Genomic DNA, 13,769 nt, shown 5'->3' with positions numbered 1-13,769 from the left:
AATCACAAGCCACTTTGTCACTAACTAGTTACAAAGGATTTAACTTATGACTAACTCTAGTCACAACACAAACTCAGAAAGTTTATGGTTTTGTAGAGGGGTTGCTAAGTAACGCTTCTAACTAAGCAATTTAGGAATTACAATAAGAACAATTACAAAGTTACAACTTAACTAAGGACAACAAAATACTCGATTTAGGAACTGGTTCCGTAGTAGCGTTTTACTTTGTTCTTCAAGCTCTTGAAAATTGAGTTCACTATTTTTCAGAAGTCTTGAATGCTTGAAGTGAGAGTTCAATTGTCAAGTGATGTCTTGATATAATTCTTCTTGTTAGTACACCTTTATGACATCACTTGGGTGATGTATGCACTTTAGTTAGTCAAAGGACAAATGACCGCTGGAAACAGCGCAGCGCAGGCAGCAACAGTGCAGGCAGTCACGTCGCTTCCAGTTGTATCCAATTGACCTCGTACTGCTGTGAGTAAACCACAAGGATATCAGGTCCTTGTCTGGTTCTCTATCTCCTGAAGCTATAGTAGTTCACATTTAGCTGGACTCCGTTGATTTGCAATGTAGCCCAAGTGTGTCAGGTTCCCAATCTGGTTCTTGGCAGCAAGTTTGTTAGATCATCAAAACATAAGGTGAAGACATTGAAAACCCATCACATAACTTTTCTTGAACCGGTACAACATCAATATTTACTTGTTTTGAATGAGTAAATAGTCTTTTTTATAGTTCAGATCATCATCTTTCGCCTCGTTTTTGAATCATCAGATTTCGAGTCCTAAAACTTGTGATACGTTATTTCTTGAAATTGGCCCACAAAACTACATTTTTGTTTCAAGATCTTGATCCTGGTCGGTTGGTACTTTGTTAACTTGAAGAATCAAATCAATTTGGTATCACCCTCTCACCTTCACGACTTTACTTATCACTTGTTATAAATATCATAAGCACTTATAACCTCAAAAATAGTCTTGTCCTCGTCCTAAAGTACTACTATTAAAATATTAAGCTAATAAATTATGGTACCACATAGAATCAATGCATACACTATTATTTTATTATAACATCCATGTAAAAATACATATATTTTCTCAACTTCTAATTTTTCTAATCTCTTATAAAGAGTACAAATTTCCGTACGCTTAATTCTTAAAATGGTAAAAAGATAACCTTCTTTTCTTGTGAAAAAATAATTTCTATCTTTACAATAAAAAAATCTCACAAACTTTCTCATATTATGTATATAATTTAAAGCATGTACGAAAGTAATAATATTAATAACTATATAAAATCATATTTTTCAAACTTTTTTACAAAAATGTTCCACTCAAAATACCATATCAAATATATATAACGTTATCAAGGTTGTTAAACTTACGGGGTCTTACAATCTCACAAATCCTTTATAACCTCGTGAATGGTCTTAATCCCTTCAAGCTCATATGGATTACTACGACTCATCCTAATATTAAAGTACGAGATGTAACATGAAGCTTATTGTGACTCAGACTGGGGTGGATGTTTACAAACTAGAATATCTGTTACAGGATATGTAGTCAAGTTTGATGATGCACTATATCCTGGAAGTCCAAGAAGCAGGAGACAGTTGCCAGAAGCTCAGTAGAAGCAAAATTTAGGAGTATGGCTTCAACAGTTGTAGCGCTAACTTGGCTTACAGGAGTGTTTTCAGAACAAGGAGTTGAGTTGCCCTTGCCTATAGACTTATACTATGACAGCAAAGCTGCAATTTAGACTGCAGCTAATCCTATTTTCCATGAAAAAACCAAGCATACTGATATCGATTGTCACTTTATGAGGAAAAGAATTATACAAGGATTGATCAAGACTCATCATTTATCTACCAAGGAACAACAAGCTGATTTACTGACTAAGAGTCTTGGGAAAATGCAACACGACTATCTACTGTCCAAGCTGAAGTTGAAAGACTTGTTTCAACCATCAGCTTGAGGGAGGGTGTTGAAGTATTAGATGTATAGTTAGTGGAATGTACAGCTGGATGCCAGCTAAGCTAAGTTAGTGGACGGTTTAATTTGTTAAGTAGGTTGTTAGTAGCTAACTTGTTAGTATATATACACGGCTAGTGTACAATATTTGTAATGAAATTAACAGAAAATGAAGGAACTCTTTCCTCTCCATTAGCGTGTAACTGTTTCTTCTTCATTTTCAGCTTAGCAGCTCAGATTAAATTTAGGATTTCATCAAAATGAAACAGAAAAAGTACTACTCCCTCCGGTTCACAATAAGTGTCCAATTTGCTTTTTCATTTTGGTTCAAAATAAGTGTCCAGTTATGTAATCAAGAAAGAATTCAATTTGTTTTTACAAAATAACCCCTATGTACATATCCCTAAAAAGTTTTCTTACTCCTCACATTAAATGTTTAATTAGGGGTAGTTTAGTCATAGTAGGTATTTTTGTATAGAATTTAGTATTTTCTTAATGGGCGTGCTAAAAGTAAATTGGTCACTTATTGTGAACCGGAGGGAGTAATTACTAACTACTTACCAATGTCATATGGTTTGAATTATAAAATTAGCTTAAAGATTTAAAAAGTATTACTGTGTTAATGACAATGGAAATAATAAATAGAAACAACACATAAAATTTGATGATACAAAACGATGGTATATCTGAAGAATAGCCTTTTTGATGATTTTTAATATGTAATAACTTTGAGTGTCCTAAATGGCTCTTTGTCTTAAGAATGGTGGCACATAGAAAATATACACAAGGGATAAGTTAGCCAAATAGGGTATGTTAAATATCACAAGTTGCGCTTTCCAAGTTGAAAAGTTGAGGTTACCTTGTACTTTAATAGTTAACTAAGAAGCAGGATTGAATTGTGTGATATGAGTGGTAGATGAAGCTACAGGTGCATTACTGTTGGAAATAGTAGCATCACCGTAGTTAATAACAACATGAGTGATTGTATTTCCTGGAGCAGCCACAGATGGAAAAAGAAAATGAATTTGACTCGTAAGAGCTTATGAGAGCTCCAATACCATACTATAAGATCTGATAAGGAAAGCAATCAAAAGTATTATCTTATTCATTCAGCAGCCAAGCTTTAAATATATCAAAGAATAATAACCTAGCGCTAAAGTTAAGGAAACTAATTGCTAGCTATACTCCCGAACAATTGGGAGGAAGACTTATTCAAAACAATAGCTAATGTTAGAGATGCTCCTAAATAGGAGGACATTTAATCAAAATTTGTACCAAGAAAAAGTGATAAGATGAGGATGCTTAATAGGATATTGTTACTAATCTGCTAAGCCTCTATATGAAGGTGAGAATGAAACTAGAGAGCACCTAATTTCTAGTATTCTTATTTTAGCCTTAATAATATTTTCTCATAGGATTAATGTGGCATATTTTTTTTGGTCGAAAGAATTTTTTTATTTCAGCCAGTTTTTCAATTTACATCACCTGTACTTTGGACTCTAGTATCAGGTCTCATGACTGAAACCAATAAACAAAAACATCTATCCCATAACACTCATGGGTCTTTTTCCTATCCTACTTGTTATGAATTACAATTAGGATAACTATTTAGTGTACTCAATATTGGTATCCATTTATATTTCTTCTGTCCTGTTATGTGCACCTGCATGGCTATGTCTTTTGCTCTATCTTTGACCTCTCTACTCTGGTTTTGAAATCTTATTTCATTTCGCTCGATCCAGATGTGATATACTACTGCTGCAAACACCACTCTTAGCAAAGTTTTCCTTGGATTTCTGTTGTTTACATTGGTAGTTAACCACTGCACCTCAGCTTCCCAGTTTTCAACTTTTCTCTAGTATCATAGCCATCCTAGCATTCCTGTCCATAAGCTCTGTGAATATGGACACTTGAAATACAAGTGATCATGTGTCTCTTCTATGTCACCTCCACATAGTACACAAGAGTGAGTCACCTGAATTCCCCATTTTGCTAGTCTGTCAACTGTGGCCAGCCTTCTTTGAATTGCCATCCATAAAATGAATTGCTGCTTTGGTAGTATTCCAGTCAACATGACTACTGCTTTCTAGTAGACTTTGGGATACCTTGGAGTAGCATGAAGATAAGCTTTCTGAATGTTGAATCTCCCATTCCCAACAAAGGACTCAATTGTTGGTATGTCATTAGCCCACCATTCTCTTGCTGTAAACAGTTTCCTTACTAGCCAACTAGCCTGCTTTGGGATCTCCATTGTATTGATGTCATTCTGCTTTATGTAGTAGCAATGTATTCATCTAATCCAAAGCTTGTCTTTCTTAGCCATTATAGCCCAGAGGAGTTTAGTCAAAGCAGCTTTGTTCCATCTCTCATAGTTGATAATGTTTAGACCCCCAGCAGCTTTTGGTTTACACAATGTTTCCCATGTTATAGGAGCTCTATGAGTGTTCTCATGACTACCAGTCCACAAATAGTTCCTGCAATACCATTGACAAGTTTAATAACTTTCTTTGGAATAAGGAATACTTGAGCCCAGTAGGTATGCATTTCAAACAGGACGCTCTTAATGAGTTGTAGTCTTCCAGCATAGGACAAGAACTTTGATGTCCAGCTTCTTATCCTTTGCACAATCTTCTCAACTAATGGCATGCACTGGTGAATAGTAATTTTCTTTGATGACAAAGGGACTCCCAAGTATTTGAATGGGATGTTGCCTGCTGATAGTTGAAGTTCTGCTAACATTCTGTCTTTGAATTCCATAGGCACACCTGCTATATATAATGAGCGTTTTTCCAAATTTGCTTGTAGACCTGAGACCTTGGAGAAGTGATCAAAAACTCCCATCATCAACTTCATTGATACCTCATCTGCTCTACAACACATCAGTAAGTCATCTGCAAAGCAGATGTGTATGACTTGTAGTCTAGCACATTTAGGATGAAAGCTAAAGTCTGGGTTCTGAGTCAGTGTCTTCAGAGATCTGTTTAGGTACTCCATTGCTAATACAAACAAGTATGGGGACATAGGGTCCCCCTGCCTTAACCCTTTTCTTGCTGCAAATTTATCAGTTAGTCCACCATTCAGTAGTAGAGTATAACTGACTGTAGATACACATTCCATGATTAGTGCTACCATTTTGTATGGTATCCCAAACTCTAGCAGTACTGCTTTCAAAAAACTCCATTCAACCGAATCATATGCTTTTTTGATGTCTACTTTGATCATATATCTAGGAGAGACTGCTTTTTGAGAGTACCCTTTAATCAATTCATGAGCCATTATGACATTTATATTTCTCCCTTCTATGAAGGCAGACTGAGAAGGTCCAACCAATAGATCCACAACTAGTTTAAGCCTATTTGTCAGTATTTTAGCAATAATCTTGTACATTGTTGAGCAACAGGCAATAGGCCTAAATTCCTTCACATAGCTAGGGTTTTTCACCTTTGGGATTAATGTAACAGTTGTGCGGTTAATTTCTTTCAATAGTCTGCCTGTTTGAAGGAATTGTTGTACTGCTTCTATTACCTCCTTTCCAATTATTGGCCAATATTCCTTAAAGAACTCAGCAGGATATCCATCCATACCTGGTGCCTTGTCATTAGGCATATTCTTCACAATCTGACAGATATCCTCTGTTGTCACCACTTGCAACAGTTGTTGCTGCTGATTCAGTGTTAGACAAGGACCATTTCTTGCTATATTGACATCAATCCCTGGTATTTCATCAGCTGTTGTCCCCAATAGTTGCTGAAAGAACTGGATGAAGTCTCGCTGAATGTGTTTTGGCTCATTGATCTTCAGCTGTTGTTCAGTATAGATGCAACTCAACTTATTCTTGCTTGTCTGGCCCTCATGTAAGCATGGAAATATTTGGTGTTACAATCTCCTAGTTGGATCCATGTTGCTCTTGACCTTTGCCTCATAATTTTCTCCTGAATTGTTTCCCATTTCTCTATGCTTTCTAAGGTCCTTCTTTCTTCTTCTATCAGCTATTTGTTGAAGTAGTCATCATTGAGCTTCCCCTGTATCTCCTTCAATGTTTCTCTGAATTGTATCAGCTTTTGATCCACTGAGGAATGTTCCTGTTGAATATCCCTTGTTTGTTGCTCAATAAGCTTCAGCTTTCTCCATACAGAATACATGACATATCCTTGAATCTTTTGACTCCAAGTGTTCTGGACTACTTCCTTGTACTCTCTTTGTTGCATCACTGATGTTAGTAACCTATAAGGCCTTTTCACTTTAACCTTGATCACCTCAGTATTTATCATTATAGGGGTATGATCTGAGCATCCAGGTAGCATGTATATTGCCTCTACCCCATTATAAACATTGAACCAATCTGCATTCCCAAAAGCCCAATCTATGTGGCTATATATTCTGATTTCTGCATCCCTTTTATTGCTCCATGAAAATCTGTTACCTCTTTTTGTGATTTGTCCCACTCCAATATCATCAAAACAGTTTTGAAAATCAGTCATTTCTGCTTGATGAACTGCACCCACATTTAGCACACTGTTGAAGTCTCCTATTATGATCCAAGGTCCATTAGTTTGCATGTTCCTCAAGCTTCTCCATAGTGGGACTATGTGCTGAGCAGTGTGTAGGCCATATACAAATGTTATGTAACTGGTAAATGCCGAATTCTTGTCCTTCACTAGACAGTGTACCAGCTGGTCAATGCTCTCCAAAATTGTTACATGGACATTTGCTTCTTTCCACAATAACCATATTCTACCATTAGGTGCATAATCATAGTTGTCTTTGAATTGCCAGTCTACACCCAACTTCCTCTTAATAGTCTGTGACCTGTGTTTTTTAACTCTAGTCTCCAAACAAGCTATCATATCTACTTTATTTGTCAACAAGAACTTCTTTAGTTCTTGCTGTTTATAGGACTTATTCAGTCCTCTAATATTCCAGGACACAATGATCATGGGGGCTTGTGATAGCTGGAAGTACCCTCATTAGCCGTTTGGCCTGCTATAGTACTAGAAGATTGCCCCTGCTCTCCCTCAGTAAATGGCCTCTCCAATATTGTCAGTGGTGCAAATGCATTCCTTCTAGCTAGTTCTTCATAATTGATCTCTTTATGTTTTGTTTTGCCAGCTGCTCCTTGTATTACCACTGCCTGTTTGCCTCTGTTAGTCACTTGAATCTCCACAACTGGTTCTTGTTCTGTGTGATTCTCTTGTTGCAGGATAGTTGTGTTATTGCTTTCCTCTACTACTGCTTTAGGTTTCCATTCCATTTTAGTTCTCTTCTTTCTTCTTCTCTTATGCTTCATTGGTTCCTCTTCTTGCTGTGTTGCTTGTTGACATTCTCCAGTGCCATGCCCAAATTTGTTGCACTCTAAACAGAATTTTGGTTTCCATTCAAATTCAACTCTCTGCATCCAGCTTCTATTTGACATCTCAACACAAACCTCATCAGGCAATGGTTGCGTAATGTCCATTTCAACAAGGATTCGAGCATATGATACCTTTTCACATTCTGCTGTAAGTCTATCAGTGTAAATAGGTTTTCCTAGTAGGCTAGCAATCCTACCTAGATTTTCCTCAGCCCAACATTGGATCGGTAGCCCAGGAAAATTGATCCAAATTGGAACAATTTTCATGGACTCATTCTGCATCTGGTCCCAATCCTTCAACACCATAGGTCGGCTATTGAACGTGTACGGGCCATTTTGCATTATTAGGTTTTTGTCCTCCATAGATTCAAATTTAAAGAGAAAATACCTGTCATCATGCAGCAACACTGTTGGAGTTGTGACTGTATTCCATACGCCATAGACAAATTTAAGCATCTCCTTGAATGACGGATTTCCCCCTAGGACATAACCTATCAAAGTTGTTCTCCATCGCTGGGACTGTTGCTCTATCTCCTTTGGGTTTAATTTGGCCATTTTCACTCCGTCCTTCACTGTCAGAGGGTAGAATTTGAGTTGCATGCCTTGTGTTTGAACTCTGTTGCCTTTCACTACTTCAGCCATGGTCTGTTTAGCTTGAGATCCAGCTGAATATGTTAATTTTCGTGCCGCTGTAATCATACCTGTTTCCATTGGTTGCACTTCATTCTTCTCCACCTCCGGCGGAGCTTGCATGACCGTAGGTGCACTTCCCATGCTTGGTAGCCAATGTAACAGTTGTATTGGAGCTAATTTTTGGGGAATTCCACTTTCTGGCGTAATTAGTCTAGTTATACTATCAATTGGAAGAGGAGATTGTGTAGGGTGGTTATGGTGATTCCGGTGAGTCATCGATCGGCGTTGTCAGCTTCCTTGCTCAACAAATCGCCGGTGTTTCTCTCTCTACTTTCTCTCTCTACATGTTCAACAAATTGCCTCGAGTATATTAATGTGGCATGTTTAAGACCACAAGATTCAAAAACTATTTTCGATATGTTAGACACACATTTAAAGATCCTAATACATTCTTAAACTTCATAAATCGTAGTATATAATCAAACTAAAACGTGTAAAAAGAAACGGAAAAAATACTAATTACTAACTACTAATCGATATCACATGGTTTGAATTACGAAATTAACTTAAACATTAATTGTTTTTTATTATGATGATAATCATGGAAATAATAAATAGAAAAAATAGATAAAACTTGACGGAAAGTAGTTTAATGAGAATTCATACTATCTGATTTTTAACTAAATAAGAATATCTCATATGCAAAATGTATAATTGAAAATATTATCTTTAGACATGGGTGAAAATTTAATTAGGAAACCCTTCTTGGGAAGTGCTTTCTTGGGAAGCCCTTAAATGAATATTTTGGCTCAACATAACTTCTTATTTTGGCAACTTTTTGGGCCCTTTTGTTGAAAATCCAAATGAGGAAAGTATAAGGTAACTACAAAAATAGACAGATTCCAGAAAAGGTAATTTCAATCAAATCAGCAGTGGAACACTTCCCCTGGCTTATCCTTCCAACACAGAAACAAGCGCACAGTCCTTTTGCAACTACTTTATTGCACAAATGACCAAAATTACAAAGGTTTTTGCTTTGTTTTTTTTTTTTTACTTAAAATAATAATTACTATTCTCTACATACTTTTTTTTTTTTTCTGAAAATACCATTAATGAAAAAGCTTAAGACCTTTCTTTTTTCTTTTTGGGTTTTGGAAAGTGAAGTTCAAGATTGGAATTTGTCAGCTGAAAGTTATTGGAGACAAGAATGCTAACATTTCTCAGGCTCGAAATCTTATCCATGCTGCTGCAGAACAAGGCGCAAACCTTATACTTTTGCCTGTTAGTTGCTTTTCCATTTACTAAACATTTGAATTCTTGGCTGTATATTCATAAATATTTAGTTGCTACTCTGATCCTGACTTTACATTCTTTTTCTCTTCTTTCCTTTTCAAATGTTTTTTCTTTGCACAATTTTTAGAACTTTTACATGTGTGTGTTATTTATGCTAACTTGCATACAGGGGCGAAAACAGGATTTTCAATAAGGGAATTCAAAACATAAAATAAGTAAACACGCGATAAAGCTAAAGGGATTCAACATTAAATATATATACATGAAAAAAATTAACTTTATATACATAGTATAATTTTCGGTGTCGGTGAGGGGGAGGTTGAATCCCCTTCTGCTCACCTAGCTCCGTCCTTGCCTGCATACACTAGCTTAATTAAACTGTCATAGATGAGTTGAGCTAAGACTATGTTATATATGTAGACTTTCTGGTGAATTGTCAATTTGTCTCGTATTATCGTCTAAGTAACCAAATTCAAGGAGCACCGTTTGTTAGTAACATGTATTCAAAAATATTGTGGAAACTCACACAACGTAAAACAAAAATGTAGAAGAAGCAGGATTATATCCGAGCCCACATAATTCACAGTATTTCTTTAAAAAACGTAATTCCCTCCTAGTATCCGAGATTTAGAATTATTTCCTCCCCAGGAGAATAGATAACTAAATTGGTGTAGCGGTACTTCAAACATCAGTGTACAACGAACATAAATGGCGGCAATGACCCACACTTACTTTGTTTTTATGAGAAAACAATGCAGAAATGAAGAATTCAGAATTTTCGTAAGCAAAATCTAAGGAAATGGCCTGATATTTATAGCCGACAAGTTGAGTTCAAATGAAGAGGTGCAACTCTTCCAGATGGCCTTTCGCGTAAAACAACTATAACAAAAATGGCTATTTACGCAAAATAAAATGGGAAAATAAAATCGTACAGAAACAATTGATTTGGATTAAAAATATTAATATAATTTTAAAATTTATCAAATGAATTTGGTTCAAAAAATTAATTAATCAATCAATCAGATCCGATGACGACACAATGCTTGACTTCTTCTCAACTCTTTAAGAGCTACAAGAAGTGCAATTATATATATACCAACAAATGAGCTTTCCTCCTTCAATACGGGACAATGTTACTTTGTAAAGGAGGGAAATTGAACATTTCATTTTCAAATTCAAAAGATATGATCAAGATTCAAGAATGAAAGACTATCTCGTTAAATGTAGCTTATTAGCAAATGGCAGATATGATGATTCAAAATTCTCAACCAAGTTCTTGTAGGAAATGTGGATCTGCCCATATTCAGCTGATCTGTTTGCAGAGTTTGCGGAGAACTTGAATGATATAAACAGCTCGCCTTCGTCTCTAATGTTATCTGAAGTGGCTTACTCTCTAGGAGTCACCATTATAGGTGGATCAATTCCAGAAAGGGATGCGAGTAGCGGTAGATTGTACAATACTTGCTGTGTGTTTGGATCCAATGGAGAATTAAAGGCTAAGCACAGGAAAGTAAGTTCTTTTGGTTAATTGGAATCAGGAAGCTCCATTATGGAAGAAAAGAAAATGGAAATGTTATTTTTGCTGTGTGTTTCTGCAGATACATTTGTTTGATATGGGTAAGCCATTACCAGGAGATGTTCACTTTAAGGAATCAGATAGTTTTTCAGCAGGAGAGAAGCCTACCGTCGTTGAAACAGGTAAGCAACAGTTTCTGGCTTAATCTGTTGAGGCAGAGCTAGGATTTCAACTTTGTGGGTTCTAAATTTTGAAACGACAACCGTAAGTGCTACTACCTGGGTTCTAAATTCAGTGTTTGTATATATTTAATGAACTTTTTAATGCAAATACATTGTTTGAGCAAAAGTTACTGGGTTAGGCCGAACCTGAATACGAACGTCTAGCTCCGCCCTTGAACATTGTAAGACATCTTTCAGAAGTCCTCCATTCTTTATTAGGGGAAGTGAACTTTGGTTATACTGCAGATTTTGGTTGCATTGGCATAGGAATTTGTCATGATCTTCGTTTCCCTGAACTCGCGATTCTGTATAGAGCAAGAGGTAATGATAATTTTCATATTTAAACTAGTGTTTAATCTTGTTAGGCTACATCCTCCATCGTCCTATGTTTACTAGAAACTTGTTGCTGATGACAATCAGGTGCTCATTTAATTTGTTATCCTGGAGCTTTCAACATGAGTACAGGAGAGGGTTTGTGGGAACTGGAACAGAGAACAAGGCAAGACTTTTGGCAGAATCATACAGCACTTTCTACTGTCCTAGTCTTGTTTTTTTAATCGTATTACATATGCATAATTAGAAGGGCAGCCCCTTGGAGCAACAGTAAAGTTGTCTCGCCTATAGGCGGAGCCAGGATTTCAAGCTTATGGGTTCGGATTCTAATCGTTTTAAGTTACTGGGTTCTAATTTAATAATTTACATATATTTAATGAATTTTTAAGACAGATACATGGTTCTTATTAAAGCTACTGGGTTCGGCCGAACCTGCACCCCGCACTCTAGCTCCGCCCCTGCCTATAGGTCACGGGCTCGAGCAGTGGAAGCAGTCACTAATGCTTGCATTAGGGTAGACTGTCTACATCACACCTCTTGGGAAGCGACCCTTCCGCGAACCCCGAGTAAATACGGGATACCTGTGACCAGGCTGCCCTTACACATGCTTAATAACACAGTCAATCTCAATACAAGAAAGTGTCTTGTACTCTTAAGGATCCCATTTTGTTGATTGAGATTTGAGATGTAACAAATTTCACTTAAACTTTTGATTTTGCAGGGCAGTCGATAACCAGGTAATTACTCTTAAATCTCCATAAAATTCAAAGCTAGAGGCTGTAAATTGACTCAAGCTTGGTGACAGCTTTATGTGGCAACTTGCTCTCCATGTCGAGACTCGAATGGTAGCTACATGATATGGGGTCATTCTACTGTGGTTGGACCAGTATGTCAACAAACTGCATCATTAATCTGCAATTGTTACCCTCAAAAGTTCAAGACTAACACTGTGATCTGTCTTTGCAGATGGGTGAAATTATTGGAACCACAGGGCACGGCGAAACAGTTCTAATTGCTGAGATTGACTATGCTAAGATTCAACTTACAAGGTGATCTGCATAATTTGCTGTATATCCTAAGTTGCTCAAGTATTTGAATATTGCAGTTATCTTAACTTCATTAAAACCATTTGCAGGGACAGCTTTCCCTTAGAGAATCAAAGGCGCAATGATGTCTATCGATTTATTGACTTGCATCAAGAAAGTCCTTAAGGCTTTGATATATGATACAACAATCTGGTCATGTAATAAGTTTGAAATGTTAATCATTTTAAGGGAATTAATAGATTTGCTTACTAGTAAAGGGGGATCAATAAGGGCCTTGATTTTTGGTCGATATAAATTTGCATATTCGCATGTTACAGGCTTCCCTGAATTCTGAAACTCTAATATAACGAAGTAATGGCATCAAGAACAAGATCCGTGCAATTTTAACTTATCGAACCTCATGTAAATAATATACATATACATAGCAATGGTGTTGAACGTCCAACACCTACACAATTACACGTAGTGGCAAACCTTTAGCACCAAGTTAAAACTTCAATGCATAAGTAATGATAAAAACACTAACCTCCAAATATAGAAAGCCAAAAACCTGGCAGTGATCCATACTAATGTTACTTGTTTTGAGGAGCACTGATCGATACTAGTCCTGGTAATATGGAGGTGCAGTACAAATGTTTGCCATTTATTTGGAGCTTTCTGTGCTCGGTGGGGTTGCAACATTGGCCTATTCTAGCCTTTGCTTCTCTTGTACGAAACGAGGACTATTACTCGTTTGAGATGATGAAATGCTGCTGCTCCTTTTCCGATAATGGAACATTTCTGAACCAAAAATAAATCTAAAACTTGAAGAGTTCTAGAAAGTGGGCGTTTGTAAGCTTAGCCCTCTTGATAATCTCATGCTTCTTCTTCTTGCTTTAGGCTTAGAGGCAATGCCATGAACTTGTGCCATAGCTCTTCTCTTTGCAGTGTTTGTGGTGGCAGGTCTTCATTCTATTCTTCTGGAGATCCTTCTCAATATCAAGCATGGCAAGTGGCAATTCAATTCCTCGGTATAGCAGCTTTGGGAGCCAACACCTGTCTACATCAGTACATCAAAGTAGAGATGCAATTATACATCGCGGCAATATCCTCAGGGAATTCTAATATCAGGACTAGTAGTTGATCTTTATTTTTAAGATCATGTTTGGGATATTTGACAAGATTATAAGCAAACAAACTACTGCCTCCAGTGTGAGCAATTTGTCCAAAAGAAATAGCAAAATGAGCACCTCGCAAATCTTCGAAGATAGACCTAGTCATAGTTCTAACATCCACAAGCCTAATGGGTCTATATCTTCATCTGACATAGATGTGCTCTTCCTGAAACTGAGATGAAATTCATTCTTCTACAGAAACAGCATTTGCCTGCCCTGCCCTGCCCTCCCCTCCCCCTCAAAAGAAGAGCAT

The 13,769-nt window shown here is 36.8% G+C and overlaps 1 protein-coding gene and 1 long non-coding RNA gene across 2 annotated transcripts; both read left to right on the top strand.

Moving 5' to 3' along the window:
* The first annotated feature begins 8,208 nt into the window (after window positions 1-8,208).
* LOC109217593 (omega-amidase, chloroplastic-like) lies at window positions 8,209-11,540 on the top strand. The gene is made up of 6 exons (XM_019381853.1): window positions 8,209-8,220; window positions 9,118-9,234; window positions 10,529-10,756; window positions 10,845-10,944; window positions 11,230-11,304; window positions 11,404-11,540. Exons 1-6 carry the CDS (start codon window positions 8,209-8,211, stop codon window positions 11,538-11,540), a joined length of 669 nt encoding a protein of 222 aa, XP_019237398.1.
* A 583-nt stretch (window positions 11,541-12,123) lies between these two features.
* On the top strand, window positions 12,124-12,626 carry LOC109217595. Its single transcript, XR_002066660.1, has 3 exons — window positions 12,124-12,202; window positions 12,283-12,365; window positions 12,452-12,626. It is a non-coding gene; the product is annotated as an uncharacterized LOC109217595 (long non-coding RNA).
* Window positions 12,627-13,769: the final 1,143 nt, after the last annotated feature.

Source organism: Nicotiana attenuata, unplaced genomic scaffold (genome assembly GCF_001879085.1).
Source record: "Nicotiana attenuata strain UT unplaced genomic scaffold, NIATTr2, whole genome shotgun sequence".
In the NCBI taxonomy this organism is placed as follows: domain Eukaryota; kingdom Viridiplantae; phylum Streptophyta; class Magnoliopsida; order Solanales; family Solanaceae; genus Nicotiana; species Nicotiana attenuata.
Note: the sequence above shows the minus strand (reverse complement) of the source record. Positions and strands in the feature narration are given on the sequence as shown.